At 42.7% G+C, this 16,839-nt stretch overlaps 1 protein-coding gene across 17 annotated transcripts in view; it reads left to right on the top strand.

Annotated features, from left to right (window-relative positions):
• RIMBP2 (RIMS binding protein 2) overlaps positions 1-16,839 on the top strand; it is a 124,281-nt gene that overhangs the window by 88,062 nt on the left and 19,380 nt on the right. For 10 of the 17 annotated variants that reach the window (XM_048322683.1, XM_048322686.1, XM_048322675.1 and 7 more), the window contains 7 exons: positions 342-392; positions 1,586-1,606; positions 4,485-4,689; positions 9,772-9,923; positions 12,515-12,591; positions 13,424-13,533; positions 13,953-14,762. In XM_048322683.1, coding sequence (XP_048178640.1) covers positions 342-392; positions 1,586-1,606; positions 4,485-4,689; positions 9,772-9,923; positions 12,515-12,591; positions 13,424-13,533; positions 13,953-14,762 — 1,426 coding nt within the window. The remainder of the gene's footprint in view (positions 1-341; positions 393-1,585; positions 1,607-4,484; positions 4,690-9,771; positions 9,924-12,514; positions 12,592-13,423; positions 13,534-13,952; positions 14,763-16,839) is intronic. The other 7 variants (XM_048322685.1, XM_048322688.1, XM_048322687.1 and 4 more) reach the window with 1 other exon arrangement.

Raw genomic sequence — 16,839 nt, 5'->3', positions numbered from 1 at the left:
AATAACAAACTGCATTTCAGTTTGGATTTAGAGGGTTTCGGGGAGTTCTGAGGTGATGTTGCAGCATGTTGAACACGCTTGTGTTGGTCCAGCAAACGCCACTGCTCTGCAGCCTGGCTGGGATTCGGCCTCCTGAAACAAGCCGTGATTTCCAGGCTTGGAGCCGGAGTGCCGGAACAGTGCTGGCACAGCCGCCCCTGTGAGATGGAAGCTGGCTCTAGATTTGAGGATAAGTGTGCTGCTTTATGTGCTTACAGCATATTGTATGTGGCACGACTAATGAAATTTCCTTCTTCCTCCTTTCCCCTCTTCTTCCCTTTTTCCTTTTCCATGAAAACAAGGCTCAGGTTGAAGCTAAGAAGGAACATGAGGGAGCAGTTCAGTTGCTAGAGGTAAGATCCTCTGGGTTACCGTGGCTTGTTCAGGGCCCCTTCTGAACGGGATAACTTTTACAGCATTGTCACTTTCGCACATTTCAAGGAGTATGTAGGCAAATGGCGTTTTTTTTTTTCTCTTCTGATGTAATTGCATCCTTTAAGATTTATAATTCAGTTGGGAGTGCATTAAGCTGAGCTGTTGGAAGTGATGTATGTTTCTCTTTCGGTTCCATTTTTTGTAAAATACTGTTAAAGGGAGTGATTAATTTTGATTTATTAGGCTGGAAATATAGCAGCAAATACCGGTCAGTTACCCAGGGTTCCTAATTAAATACTGTCTAATAAACATAAAGCAACATGTTAAAGAACCAGAAATTGTAAACCTAATGAAAGAATTGAGATACTTCAAAAAACCTTCAAAGGCTGTGCTAGAGAGAGAGCACTTCATTTTTCTGCCAGAGGAAAAGGCATTAAATGGTTATTAAGTGTTGACGTACGTGTCCTGAAGGATGTGCAAAAATATGGGTTGATAATAGCAAGTGCATTGTCAATATTTCTTTTAGAAATCTGCTTTTATCTCAAGGTAATTTCCAGTCTTTTTCCCTTCCCACAGTGTTTCTGTGTGTGTACTTGCTGGCTATGCCTTGGTGAAAGGTGGTTTTTCCCTGGTGCTTTGACAAACTTTAAAAAAAAAAAAAATTAAAGCATTTGTTTGTTAATATCTATAAAAGTTAATATTCCCACAGAATGTGTTTCAGTTACAGGCTTTCATTATCGTTATATATATAAAGTTTGTTTTAGCTTCCAGACTATAAGGTGAAATTAGTATTTAATGCCTGGTAGAAAGTCAGGCAAGAGATTATTCACCCCCCTCAAGCTGAGCACAATTCTTATTGAGCTGATTTGTCTGCAGCTTCTGATTTGCATAACCCCAACAAGTTTCCAAAGTTTTTGCTTTTTATTGCCACAAGCACATTATTTTTTAGCCTTTTATTTAATGTGCCTTTTGCAGTTTCAGATCAGCAGCAGTGCTGATTTCTCTAGCGTGGTTTGTGTTAATGCATGTTTTTACACGTGTAACTGTTCTAATGTACTTTGCTTTGAAATGTAAAAAAAAGTATTCAAAACTGTTTTTATTTCTTTGTTTATTTCACATCTCTTTGTTTACTGTGTCTTGTTTGGGATTTATTGCTTTGCACTTCATCCAGAACACCTTGGACAGCATGCAGGTATTTTAGGGCATAAATTCTCCTTTCCCTGTCCTGAATCCTGCACTTTTCCCTTGAAAATGAGTACGATAGCCCTGCCTCACCTTGCATGGGATGCGTGCTAGAACCATTGTTATGCAAGCATGCTTTGCATTTATTGGCCTCATACCAAATCATCAAAATCAGAATACTTTTTCTACAGGAAATTGATCCTGGCATGATTTAATGAGAGCTCTGATCCTGGTTTTCAAATCCACTTCCTTACGAGCATGCCCAGTAGGAATGGTTTGGTAATTCACTCGAGATTGTAACTTTCTGACTGTGTGGATTTTGTCTGAATTCAGATTGTTTCTTTGCTAATACAGAGACTGTTCCATGTGATACTTTCACCTGAGGCTGATTGGAGCCACCCAGGGAAAGCCATTGCTGCTCTGCAAACAGTTAAACTGTGAGATAATAGCTGCACAGCAGAACATGCTAATTACTGCTCTGAATTCAAACCTGTCCACCTGGAAAGTTGCTCATCATCTTACCTGTCCTGTGTGCACAGTGTCTGTCTTGCAATGGATGAAGTCTGCTTCATTTTGCATTCCAGAAGCCGTTTGAATTTTAGAAGCAGCGCTGGGCGCTGTGTGAGGAGCTTGGCAGCTCCCAAGTGACAGACATTCAGTCTGCTCCGAGCAGGAATGTCTGCTGTAGGCAGCCGCAGCTCTGGAGAGATCTGGGACACCTCTGTGCCACCTTCCCAGGACAGGGTGTACGGCAGGAGCCACGGCACAGGAGAAAAACTCGGAATGCTGAGGCTGTGAGCTCGTCTGGCTCTGCAGGGCCCGACACAGATTTGTAGATTTTCTCCAGTGAGGTGACTCTGGATGGCTGACAAAGCGAGCACATGCCTGGGGTCAGGGAACAGGGATGAGCATGGGGATGCCTCCTGGAAGCTCAGTCGTGGATCTTATGGCAGATTTTCTTTATAAAGTACCAGCTTCGTGCTCACGTCTTACTCACCACCCTGCTAAAAATAAAGCAGTAAAGGCATTTTTATTCCAGGCTTCGTATGGTTGTGAGAGAAAAACTTGAAATTTCTACATGCTCAGAAGAAAAGACAAAGAAGGCAGTTATCGAAATACAAATAATTTTTAAGTTAACAAATAATAATATTAATACTTCTTCAAAAATATTTTTAAGGCAGCCTTAGCTTCTTGTTGAGGTCAGGATTGTGATGTTTTTATTTTTTATGTGGTGCTAGAGTTTCCATAACTGCATGTGGAAAGGTCAGTAAATATTCTTAGAGAGCTGAATAGCTTATCCTTTAACTTTTCATTGGAAAGTGGGGACCAAAAAACCCAAAGCAGTTTACTTCTTCGTTTGCTTAATGTTTGTTTAATTTGTCCTTTGACACTGTCCATAGATGCCATTTTCATGCAGCAAATTAACAAGTAGCAAAGTCAGACATGTCATCTGCTCGAAACCGCAGTGAAAAGATGAAAGACAAAAACCCCAAGCATTTCATGTTCATGTAAAACTCCCACAATGTGTGATTCTTACCGTGTCTTGTTTCATAATCGATCAAGTGAACACCCTGAGATTTCTTTTGCAGAAATAAATTCATTTGTGTGTTATGAATGTAAAGAAATTGTATCTTCAAAATTCATTCCAACTTTCAAAAAGTAAGTGTTACTAGAAAAGGAACAAAGTACCACATTGTGTAGTAGAAAATTTGGATGTTTGGGTTCTTCTGGGTACTGTATTTTCCTTTAGCTAGGGTCTTTCTACAGGTGGTATGTAATACATGTTGTTTTCTTGATATAAAAAATGTACAGTTTTTCTTATATGAACCGAGAATGTTATTTTTCTTTAAAGAAACTGAAATTGTTAGTTCAGTTGAATGAATTTAATTATTACCCAGACTTCCTTTGTTAGTACAGTTGCTTAACTAAGCACAAGAGGGGTTTTTAGTGAAGGAAAGTGGTGTTTGTTCATCATAAAGGACCGGAGTGGGATACATTATTATATCCTTAATTTAGCTGGTACAGTGAATGTGCAGATCTGGATAAAAGGGGGTTTCATGCTGTGGGGTCTTCACTACTCTTTATATGTTTGGAGTAAAACGTGTAGAACGCCCCCTGAGTTCCCCGTGCCCTTTGTCACTGCTTTCAGCCGGGGAATGTCTTGGCATCACCTCGTCCATCTTCTCACACCAGGGGTTCATGACCGTACGTAGGCAGATTCCCAGCTCCCAGCTGAAGCTTATCTTTTAGCTTCTATTTTGTTAAAGCCTGATGCCTCAAAATTCAAACAAAAATGTTATATTTTGGTACTTCTCCCACCCTTACAAAAGCCTCTTGTTGGCTGGTGCCTGCTGTGGTTGGGCTTTACAGTGAGCAGCATTGTTTTTAAGGGCAGTTCAGCCAGTGGCTGGGCCCAAATTCTGCAGGAGTCACTGGGGGTTTTCTTGCTCTTGCTGGGATTTTAATACACAGATGTTAATGTAGCAACTTAGGAGGCTTCAGCTTAATAGCAGAAGATGGGCAAACCCCAGAAATATACCTGATTATTAGAGAAGGTTGGAAAAGCACACAAAACTGACATTCAGATGTGTGAAGAAGTCACAAAACTGTGGGATCTTTTTGCAGGTGTTCTTGGCAGTGATTTTTTAGCGCTGCCAAAACCCACGATGAGGAATTTCCCCTTTGGAGACTGGCGATGAAAGGAGAAATCGCCTCAGTACTGCAGGGCTGCCCGCGAGTTGGGGTCTAAGTGTGGGCGAGGATTCAGAGGGAGGCTGTGGGCCTGTTTATCCCAAATCCTTTGCCTGTCCTGTCTTCCTGGTACCTCAGAGAACGTGCTGCAGGCAGCCCTGCTGTGCTCTCACGGCATGCCTGTGTTGGTTGTGCAGGCCAAGGTCCGGGAGCTGGAGGAGAAATGCCGGACGCAGAGCGAGCAGTTTAACCTCCTGTCCAGGGAGCTGGAGAGGTTCCGGCAGCAGGCGGGCAAGATCGACCTCCTGAGCAGCAGCTCCTTGGCACCCTCGGATCTCTCTGGTTCTCCTGGCAAATCCCTGTCCCAGTTAATGAATGGAATAGCCACTTCTATAGGCAAAGGTAAGGACCAGCGGCTATTGGTGCCGGTGCTGCCCTGGTGCAGGTCTGCGATGTACAGAGAGTTCGCTGCATGCGTGGAAGAGAGAATCTGCTCCTGTTTCTGTTTGGTGACTTGTTTGAATTTCAGAGTATCTCTTAAGCCTTCGCTGAGCTTGTTCCGGTCTTACCTGGGCACTGCTGTGAGCAAAATTCTCTCTAAGTGTTGTTGAGTGTAGTGATGAGAAACCTGTTCAGCATTAAAATTATGTATTCCTCATGTGAAAGAGTACCTCTGCTGTGAGAAGAATGGCTGTCTGAATATCCAGGCTTTGTTGTAAACCCTTCCCTGTTTTGGGGCAGGAGTAGGTCTGCTGTCTTGTTGACGGAAGAGTTAATGGGGAAAGAAAGCACGGAGGCCCCACACACTGCATTGGCCATTACATTAAAAAATCATCTAAATAAATGGAGTAGAACACGGGGAAACTGAATGGAGTGTTTTGACAGACATGAAAATTGTTTGGGCTCAGTTTCATTTGTTTAACAGAAATCATGCACTTCTCCTTAAAAATTTGAAAGTAAAATGTTTTAAAAAGCAAAAAATAGTTTCAAAAGAAATGGAGAACGTAAAGTTAAAAAAAAAATTCATTTGCATCTGTACTGATGTTCTTACACTTACAGTCCCCAGCACAGTCAACAGTATGTGTTTATCCAAGATCTGTGCTGAACTTTCACCAGGTCATCTCCTGTTGCCAGAGGCAACGGCTCTCCTAAGTGCAGAGCTTTGTAAACGATCCATTATTCATTGGAAAATTACAGAGATCAAAGCAAGAGGTTACCTGGAGACTCTTAAAAACAACTTCCATGTAAGTGACACTTTAGGTTGTGTGTTATTCCATGTGGGGAGTGTGGTCAGTGTCACCCAGGCTGGAATGACTTCAGTTGTCCTGCAGAGGAACAGTTGTCAGGTCATTCTCCTAACTTACGGATTCCCCCAAAGTTGCTTGAAAATAAGTATGAAAAGGAACTGGAAAAATCAAATGGTTTTGACTTTTTTTCCTAAGCTTCTAGAACAACTCCGGGGCACAGGGGCCTGGAAATCAGAAATGATTTCCCTGCTGCTGCAGACGAGCAGTCGCTGTCAGTGAAGGGTGCTAACTCGATGTGAAGCCGAGGCAGAAGGTGCCGAGGTGACATCCTTCTCTCAGCTCAGCTCAGCTCAGTGGCTCTGCTTCGTGTGCCTTGGCTCCCTGAACACGGAACTGGAGCTGCTGGCAGCTGTGCCCACCGTGCTCCCTGTTAGTGCTTGGGCTTTTCTGGAGCTGCGAGCCTCTCCTGAGTGGATACTGAAGTACACGAAATGGGGAATTACAAAGGCATTTCCTGATAGTCATAAGAGTTTAGTAGAAATTTCCTTAATACCGACAGCATTATCCCCTCATGTCTCTAAGGACAGGATTTTCAAAGCAACAATTAATTTAAAAGGAAAGGTAATTAGGTATTGAACTGTCCTTCAGGCAGAAGTGAAGGTCCAGCCTGTATCACTGCAATTGATCTAATGAAAAATGAAAATCGGCTAAGCATTTTAAGGTACTCAGTCAAACTCTCCAAACTAATTTATATTTATTCCTCTAATGCTAATGGAAAAACCTTTTTGAAAACTTCAAACTGAAATCTCCCAAGTAACCCTTGAGTAAAACCACAGCAAACACAGCCAGGTCTGTGGCATTTAAGGGCCTTTCTTTCTAAACCTTTTCTCAAAACCTACTGATTTTTATGGCACTTAGAATTCAGGGCCTGCAGCACTCGTGTCTAAACATCAGAAGTGCTTGGCCAACATTCATCCTCAGTATGAATGCACTGATAACAATAAAGTCATGTTTGAGCAAGTGGGCAGGATTTCTAATTATTGAAACCAACCCTTTCTCAATAACGATGGTAGAGTACAGCAAGTTCTTCAAACCACAAGTGTAATTATTTTTATTATGTGTGAGGAAGAAAGAACACAAGAGGGAACACAGGGACAGCTTTCAGAGCAAAGCAAATGATGGAAATGAGATCAGTTAATGGCCAGCTGCTTTGCGTTAATTGGTGATGTTTGGATGTATCAGGAAATGAAATAAACCCAGCCAGGATGGATTAGAGCATGAAAAGTTCACTTTAAACATACAATAATGTCACAATCAGATACAGAAGCCTTAAGATTTATTATTCATCAGTTAAGAGGCTCATTTAAATGGTCTTTCTAGATAATTTAGGTAGTCCATATGGAATCAGCAATTGCAGTAAATAAAACGGAAAGTCCAATTGTAATGCACACAGGGACAGATCTAATTCTCCTGAAACGTTTAAATTAGGTCTGGTGCTCTTCCTTTTTCCTTGATAGGGTATTTTTCAGACTTTCTTAACAAATATTTCCCAGTCATGGGAAAATAAAAACCATTTTGAGCATATATGGATTTAAAAAGACTTCATGGCAAGACCCCTGTGGCTTTATAAGGTTCTTCTCTAGTATTTAAAGAGAAAAAAAGACATTTTTACTTGCTGCTGTGTGTTCTTATGAGCTGCCCTGTTGTATATTTTATTTTTAACTCCCTTTTTTTCCAGAGGGAAAATATAAAAGGAAAGGTGTTTTATTGGGTTTTTTTGTTTGTTTGTTTTCTTTTTTGTAGGTTTCCAGTTAACAAGCTTTAAAACAGTCTGTACGTCTGATTCCTTCACATTCTGCTGTTCAAGCCCAGGGCCATCCATGCAATTTCCTTGGATGAACACCAGAACCAGGCTCAATCAGTTTCTTTTTTTGGAGGCAAACTTAGGCCAGTTTTTAAATGCAGCCTTTTTTGCCTGCATTCCTGTATTCACAACCTGCAGGAGCAGACGTCCTCTGCAGAAATGACCAGGAGATTACAGATACTCAGGAGGAATGTGCTTCCTGCACTCTGAATCTCAATTTTGCAAAGGCATTACTTGATGATGCTTGTGTTTATTTTTTTAACCCAGCTGTGGCTCTACATACATAGAATCCACATGAATTTACATATAATATTTGTCTCATAACCTTTACTAAAGGCTCCTCTCCAGAGTACACAGAGCTCACTGCTGAAGTGCTTTGGTAGGGCTGACATGGAAATCTGTTCTTCCCAGTTTCTGGCTGTTGCTGTTGGGTGTTCAGTCCCTCTGCAGGACAGTGAGGTGTCTGTGGGGGCTGTGTGGGGTTACCAGTGCTGTCTGGGGCCAGAGCTGTGCCCAGGCCCTTCATGCAGTCACAGCTACACTACAATTTTCTCCGTTGTGTTAAGGACTCAGGGTAAATTTTATGTATCTTATTTTCCAAGTGAAAAAAATCAGACAGATCCGTATCTTCCAGCATCCTGATATTCCTGGAGTTCCTGACAATGTGTGTTCCTATGCTAGTTATTATCCTATATGTCTGCAAAGCAAGGGCGCTGCATTGCCCTAGAACCTTCCTCCACATCTTGTACCTCGTGCCAGTAATTTAAAAACAAAGCCTGGAGAATGCAGGAGGTCTGAGACCAAACAGCAGCTTCCTTTCAATGAATAATCACAGTTGGCCCGATTATTTATAGCTTGGTGCTGACAGCCTGATATGGCAAACACATTAACAGCAAACAGAAGGAGCTGAATTGGCTAAAGGTTCCTGAATGGGGAGGACTTTTCTGTTATATATGTGAGAAAGGTTCCAAGAATAAAAAATGTGCCCTTTTCCAGTCTGGGGACTGCTCTAAGTGGGGCTGGTTGTAATTAATCTTTTGTATGGTGAGTTGTATATTTCCCTGCTGTCAATGGGCTTAAGCTGTCCTGCTGTAAATTACAGTGATGCAGAGAGAATTAATCATATTGGACTAATGAGCACACCAGAAAAACCCTCTGATGATATTCTTGGAGCTTATTCTCCTCTGCAGTATGAATAAAGAGGTTCCACTGATAATTCCTGGTGACGTGGACTGGGAATCTTGCAATTCAGTAGCAAAACGTTGCTGTCCAGACTTCTGGCAGAACGGGAGAGGAAATGCTGAACCTACACATAATCAGGGTCTGAGAAATTAGAGCACAGGCTCGTTGTGTTAATGAGAGGCAGAACGCACTCTGCATATCTGGAGGTGTCAGCAGCACACTGTGCTCTGCTGTAACTCCTGCTCATGCTGCAGGTAAAATTCAGCTCAGTTTACAATTCCTGCTTTCATGTGCTTTGGGGACTAAACTGACAGTAAAAGGAAAAAATGTACAAGTGTTTTGTACCAAGCTCTATTAGTCTTTCTTGGAACCTTGATGACTTTGCTCTTTTTACTTGTCTCACCTCTGGTTTTCACCCGAGTTGGGAGGAGATGAGAGTGTTCAGCCTCCTTAGGCTGTTCAACGAGCAGTATAATCTGTCTTTTCCTTTCTTCTAAACTGTTTCAAAACAGCACAATAAAAAGATTCCAAAAGGATTTTCAGAGATGTTTCCTTGTGAACAGCCTTAGTTTCCACATTTTAGAAACTGGAGAGATGGCACTGGGACCAAATTACGTGGTTTAGTGCTGGCGTCAGTGAGGAACTCTTGTGGAATATGCAGCAGGTGCTCGTGGCACTTCCTGCCTGCCAAGAGTCAAACAACTTCATTTCAACGTGAATATCCTGCCACTTAAATCATTAGCATTTCAGTCTCTTTTTTAGAAGGCACATGTATGACTCCATTCTGCTTGCCAGTATATGACAGAGTCCCCAAAAGAAATAAAGGTTCTAACGGCAGCTTTAGTGCTGGGTGTGTTACACAGGGTGTCTCACAACTTCCCCAAACATATCAGGGTGCTCAGAACCAAGGTGGGCTTTTTTCCACTGGGGGAAATTTCACTTTTGAATTCTTGGAATTAAAATGCCTTCACTTTCTGCATTATGGTTTGTTTTGTATTGTTGACTTAAGCAATTTACCAAAAGTCTGGGAACTGGGAGGCTGAGCTGCTTCTGTGCTCTGCAGTCTACCCACCACAGTCTTCTTCTTGAATGATTTTTAGCAGGAGAGGAAAACAACCTTCTGCTGTGTACTGGCAGTGTTTCTGCTTGAGAACCATTCCTTATTCTCGTGTGTGTTTTGTTCGCTGCCAGGTCATGAGAGTCCTTCTGGAAGTCGCTGTGTGATTTCAGAGTTTATACGACCCCTTCAGATATCTGGAGACAAACCAGAACAACTGTCTGTCAAACCTACATTCCTGTCCAAGTCAAGATCTGGTACCCCAAGATGCAGATTTGATTCAGACGTGAGTCTTTTTGAATTTTTTACTGAAAAAGTGATTTAGGGCTGAGGCTTCTCTGCTCCAGCAGGCTGATGCAGGTTGATCCACCTGCTTTTAAAAAATCAATACATGAATGTTCTCATTTTCTGAGGCAAGTTGGGAATGTGATCAGTGGGAATTTAAGGGATATTTTCAAAGAAGCTGCAGTTGATGTCCCACTTACACAGGATAAAAATCGGGTGTGTGAGGAACTCAAGCTTCTCTGAAGATCTCAGCCCCCAGTGATGCACACAGAGCATTTTGGTGCTTCTGGGTGAGGTGCAAACCAGCATTTCTGGCTGTGTCTGCTGTGGGGCAGGGCTGTGTTAGGCAGGTTTATTAGTGCTTTATTCTGTCTCCCAGAAGGTGTGACTTTGATACAGCCTGGGCAAAGGGAACTGGAGTTCCTTGTGGTGCCCTGGGGATGCTGTGGCAGGAAAATGGTTCATTCTGCAGGACTCGTTCTCTGCCTGGTTTTTATGATGTGTGAATCTCCCCCCTACAGCAGGGCAGCCACCACCTGCTCACAGCCTCTCCAGCCTCTCCCAAAGGATTCTGAGCCTGGGAAATGGAAGTGAAACTTGCAGGATGTTGTCACTAAACATCCTGTTGTTCAACTCCACATCTTGTATTCAGTCATGCTTTTGAGAGGTTCTGTTCTTCCTTTCTTAGGAGGCTTTTCTGCTCTTCAGTAGAATTCCAGCAGAAATCCAATGGGAAGCTCAGAAGAGCTTTTCAGAGGTGCCATAACAAGTTGATTTTTAATATTTAGGGCAAATGCTGAATATAAAAACTGCACAGAACAAATGTTGTAAGCTTTGTAGAAGGGTATTAATTTCTGTTAAATAGCCTGGTTTATATGGGCAGACAGCCATGAGGAAATGATCTTCAGATTTTACCTCTCATTTCAAGAAAACCCTTTCTCAGTCTTTACAGGAGCGACTAAGTTGCAACTGTGTGCATAATTTCTACCTATGTTACATTCGTTGCTGCTGGACCTGTGAGAGTTGATGGAATCAAAATGTTTCCAAATGGATCACAAGCCCGAGGATATTCAAGAAAATGTTAGATTCTTGCATAGTGGGAATTCCATGGGCGTTTCTGAGGATTACCCACAGGAAATGTTTGTGTATGTTTGTGTAGCAGCATTACTGAAAAGTGGAAACATTCACTGCTTTCTGAAGAGGCCACAGAAAAAGCAGCTTAGCAAGGAGACTTAGGGAAGCAGAACTAACAGCAAGGAACAGAGGAAGCGCACGTCAAATTTAATTCCCCTTTTCCATTATTTTTGAGTTATCTCTCACTGAGGATGTCAAGCCCTCTTTTGCAGAATTGTACGTTTTGTGCCTTCTGGAGTGTCATTATGTGATGCACACTTACATTATGCAGGCTCTCAGAAATTAAGCTCCATTCTTTTTTAGAGGTACCTAGACCCAAGGGAGAGTGTTTGAAGAAAATGTGAAAAATGGAGCATAATGCTGGGAAGTCTGGAATAAATAAATAAGTAAATGATACTCTGCAAAAAATACACCTGCAACTGCCCTGGTTGTTCCTATTTAAAAAGCCTTCTAGAATAACCATTACTGGTTGTGTGCTCGATGAGGTGCCCATATAAATGTGTCAGAGTGATAATCCTGGCAGATTTTCCTGGATCCCCCAGTGCTGCACAGGGGGAATCCCTGGGAGCTGGCTGGGAGTGTCCTGGTGCTGGAGCTGAGTGCTGGCAGGACAGTGCGTGCTGGGCTAAACCACCCCTCAGAAGTTCATTCAGAGGAAAAGGGACTTCACTCAGTATTTTTCTGGAGTGCTTTTGGCAGGGACCAGTTTAGACCTGAAAGTTGCAGTTCAGTGTTCACTCTGTCTAGATTGTAAAATTTTGCTCAGTTCTTGGACAATTTATTTAATTTCATCCCACTGTTAACCCAGTATTTTTACCTTAATTAAAGTTCTCTCAAGCTCAGGCAAAAAGTTGGTAATTTTTTCTGAAATGGCTCACAGCAAACTGTGCAGTAAGTGGAGGGAAGTTCATCTCTCACTTTAAAACCTCCACGAGCTCAAAGCATAGCAGAAATTACTGTTTTACCACTAGAGACCTCGTGCAGAGCTAAAATAGGCAGAGTCTGTGTTGACTCAACACCGCAATTAAATCTCCAGGTTTTGTAGACCAGATTTGTAATAGAAAAAATGTGTGGCTTTGCAGGATTGAATTAAATGTGATATTAAATCCAGAAGAAAATACATTATTTCTTTCAGTTAGTGGAAAAGGTGGCATTCAGCAGATGCTGATGCTGTGGATTGGGTTGGATTGGCAAGGGGGGATATTTTGTGTGATACTCATTGTTTGCCAGTGTTTGGAAGTTGACAGTGGCACCAGTTCTAAACTCAGCATTTGTTTTAAGTACTCGGTCACTGGAATATGCCTTTCTGAGTGAAATTAACCAGTTGTGTTCCATGTTAGAATTTAATTCTTTTTTCCTTGATATTGTGTGTTCACTGATTTGTATCACCTGTCAGGAAAACTGTCCATTCCTCCTTTTTTTTGAAATCACATTATCTTTTTTCTCCCCCCTCTACAGATGGATAATGATCAGAATTCCAATACCTCAAAGCAGAGATATTCTGGGAAAGTCCATCTTTGCATTGCCCGTTATAGGTAAAACATCTCATTGCAGATACAGTACGCAGTTGTAATGTTCAGCATCAGGTTTGGCTTCACTTTATTCATGCACTGAATTATTGCATGGAATTAAAGTTATGGATAGCAGACCCCTTTCCTGTTGGCACTGGCTGCAAAACAGTGCCCTATCCACGGGCCTGAATTGCCAGAGGGGGCTGAGCATGGCCTCTGCATTTCTGTCCTTCAGTGTCTAAATCACATTAAATGGGCACCTCCTACTTTAGAGAGGGTGTCTCCTTCTGTTCTTATAAATTACTTTTTCAAGCAAGAAAAGACTTGAAGTCCATCACTGCTTTGCACATTAAAATTTCAGACATAAAGTACTGTCATGATGAAAATTTCAGTGGCTAACAATTTCCTTCAGGATAGATGTGGATTTAAGTACTTTATAAGTACTTTTTGTCTCTCAGTAGCTTCTTTTGGATGTAACTCACTGTTTTTGTCTTCTTTTACCTTGTCTCTGTAGGAGTTTATTAAACTTGTGTAAAAGGAACATAAAATTGAGTACAGCAACTGACAGAGACCCCACAACTGAGCTTGCTTTAATTCACTCTAAAAACTAAAGAGAATTTTGGCCAGTGTATTTCAAGAGCCCTAAGTGAGAAGTGTCCAAGTAAATTCTGCAGGAAAGGACGTGGGTTTAGGGGCAGAGCTCCTGAGGGAGGAGGGTGGGACCTCACAGGCACAAACTGACCCAGGCCCACTCAGAACGTGTCTCAGAAGGGGAGCAAAAACACTGCCTGGGGAAATTGCCCTCCTTGGAGCTGTAGCCCCTTTCCTGAGCAGCACTCTGCCTGTCCCCCCACAGCTACAACCCTTTCGATGGACCAAATGAAAATCCAGAGGCGGAGCTCCCTCTTACGGCAGGAAAGTACCTTTATGTGTACGGAGACATGGATGAAGATGGCTTCTATGAAGGTATTTTTTATTTAATCCATGAATTCATGCTAATTCATGCAGATTGAAATCAGTTTGTCTGTCAAGCACACTCCAAATTCTTTCCTTCATCTGCTCCTAAATCGGTTGCTAAAATTAGCTTTATCATCATGGTGTTCATTAAAAGAATTTCTGCACCAGCAAAGCCTCTCCTTGCAGGCAAAGCTAATTATAAGATATTTTATAGTGTCAGCTTTTCCTGCTGGCAAGATTTAAGTTGACAAAAAAGCTTACTGGCAGTTCTGGTTTTTCCCTTAATAAGCCTTTATGTTCTCAAACTGGGGATGTTGTTTCTGTATTTTCACTCATCCTTTGCACCTTACCTTGTCCACTCTCAAGGCACTGGCATGAGAAAGGTATTCTGCTTCGGGGGTTATAATGGCACTGCTCTTTCTCACCAGGAGAACTTCTGGATGGACAAAGAGGACTAGTCCCTTCAAACTTTGTGGATTTTGTTCAAGACAATGAGACCCGGTTATCAAGCACACTCAGCAGCGAACAAGATCAGAATTTTATCAACCGCTCGGGTCCTCCCTTGGAAGGTGATCTCTTGGAGATAAGTCCCCCAAGTCACATAGACTCCAGCGTGATCAGCAACGGCGCAGGGACTCTGGATGTGAACATTGATGAGATCGGAGAAGACATTGTGCCTTATCCTAGAAAAATCACCCTTATTAAACAACTAGCCAAAAGTGTTATTGTGGGCTGGGAGCCACCGGTAGTGCCCCCCGGCTGGGGAACCGTCAGCAGCTACAACGTCCTGGTGGACAAGGAAATCCGGATGAACATAGCCTTGGGAAGCAGAACGAAGGCTCTCATAGAAAAGCTCAACATTTCCACGTGCACGTACCGGATATCCATCCAGAGCATCACCAACAAGGGCAACTCCGACGAGCTGCAGTGCACTTTGTTAGTGGGCAAGGACGTCATCGTAGCCCCCTCGAACCTTAGAGTGGACAACATAACCCAGATTTCTGCTGAGCTGTCCTGGCTCCCTACAAACAGTAATTACAGTCATGTCATCTTCCTCAACGAGGAGGAATTTGACATTGTCAAGGCTGCTAGCTACAAGTACCATTTTTTTAATTTGAAGCCCAATATGGCCTACAAGGTGAAGGTCATGGCAAAGCCCCATCAGATGCCCTGGCAGCTTCCCTTGGAACAACGAGAAAAAAAGGAAGCCTTTGTGGAATTTTCTACATTGCCAGCAGGTTTGGTATTATCCTCCCTACCCCAAAACTCTTCAGCTGAATTTCTCTGCAAATACTAGATAAAATAATTTAACCTTCACAGAGTCATTTAGGGGATGTAAGTGCATTTCGGTTGTGAAGTTGTCATCACATTGTACAATTTGACTTTGTAAAGTCAACAGAGTCGTTGTGTTTTGGAAAGTCTGAGGTTTTTTCCCACCTGGCTTTTACATTAGGAGTGTTGGTAAGTGTTGTCAGTCATCTCCCATTATTTAAGAACATTGAAGTAGTTTTGAAAACTAGACCAGAAATAACGTAGTGAATTTAAAGGATAATCTCATCATTTTGGGGGTGTATGGCAGCACCTGAAAAAATCTGAGTATCTTCCCTTGTAGCTTCACCCACCCTAGGTCATCTAATCATGGAGAGTCGGAGCCCCCTCATGTATTCAATCTTTCAGGTCCTGCTGCAGGGTCCCTGGGTGCCTCTGGAGGGACACTCAGGTACAAGTGGCCCCTGGCAAGTGAAATGTCAGAAGCGTGTTCTGAGCTGGGGTTTGTTCACTCCCACTGGGGCTTGATTCCAGCAGAGGGGCAGGAGTTCATTCTGGTCCCCTCCTTGGCCTGTGTAACTTTCATGAGAGGAGAGGTGGAGGACAGCCCTGCTGGTTGAGCAGAGGGGGAGTTGAGCTGCTGTGTCTCCTGTTTTGGTGCTAATGATTAATGGTTTCAGTGAAAATGTCCTCAGCTCACACATTCACTCTTCAGTCTGGAATCATTTCAGAGGGATAAGTGGCAGTGCTGTTGTGGACTCTGCTGGGAGGGGGGCATTTCAGACCGGGGGTGTGTCCTGGGGGAGTTGGGAGGCACTGCCTGGATGGTGGCTTGAACTGATTTCAACTTTGCTATTTAGGAAAGGCCTTTTGAGTGAGGTTTTTTTCCAGGCCAGACACTTAAAATGCTGTATCTCCCTCTAGCTGTGAAGGCTGCTGAGCAATGCATGAGCTGTTCTCTGCTGAGGAGCTGAAGTGCAGTGAAGCCTCAGCTTTCAGATGCAGACATCCCAGAATGTTCCCCACTGCTTCATTTCACTGAGAGTGCTTTCACAGAAACAAGTCAACTTCTCACTGTTGTGTAGCGAAATAAAATACCAGCAGTTGAAGTGGTTAGAGGCTGATGCCTGTATTTCAGAGTCACTGGAACAAAGGGAAAGGATGGATGTGGAGTCAGTCATGGAGTTACCATCACAGTGTGTCATGCAATTGAACTCCTCATCTTGATTCATCAAAGCAACGGAATTGCTTCCATTAAAATAGAAGTAGTTCTCTCTTGGGCACTCAGATCTAAAAATAGAAGTAAGTACAGGATCAGGACCAATGGGCCTGCTGCGGTTTTTTGGAGCTAATTTATGTAAAAATACCCATGAGGAGCCAAGTGTAGCAGAATTCCAAAACAAACATTTATGCTGATGACCAAGACCATCAAAAGTCATCAGGAATAATTTCCCATTTAATGATGGGAGGAAATAGAAACCATACTGAGCCTCAGGCACTGCACTTTATTAAACCTCTCTCTGCTACAGCCCGTGAAGGTTGAGGCAGACTCCCTGGGGATTGTTTGCTTTTGGGAGAATGAAAGGAAGGTGACTTCTGCAGGGGCAGATTAATGTCATTGTCATTGGCAAGATGCTGGGTTAGATCAGGTGCATTCTTTCTTGTAAACTGAGCAGCCTGGCTGGATTGGGAATGCTGGCTGTCAATAAAAGACGATGATCAGAAAGACTGAAATTCAATCCTGAACCAAAATCCCTCTTGGCCAAGAATAGTATCAGGTCAATTTGCATACTCTCAACTTGCAGCTAAAAATATTTTATAGATGCAGGGGTGCTATGAGCAAAAATTTCCTGTTGTGCCTGTACTGTCCTGAACACGACTGTGATTTTATTCCCATGCCCACGAGAGGATGAAATCCAGTGACAGCAAACCAGTGAAATGCACTGGCAGTTTGCCAGTGATGATGTGTGACATTTGCACGTGCATCATGCGCACAGTTGAAGTGTTTGTAGCCTTTTTGGTGGATGAACAGGAGTTGGTTGCGTT

This window comes from Corvus hawaiiensis, chromosome 18, assembly GCF_020740725.1.
Source record: "Corvus hawaiiensis isolate bCorHaw1 chromosome 18, bCorHaw1.pri.cur, whole genome shotgun sequence".
NCBI classification, from domain to species: Eukaryota; Metazoa; Chordata; class Aves; order Passeriformes; family Corvidae; genus Corvus; species Corvus hawaiiensis.
The sequence above is the reverse complement of the archived record's forward strand: the minus strand, read 5'-3'. Positions and strand labels throughout refer to the sequence as shown.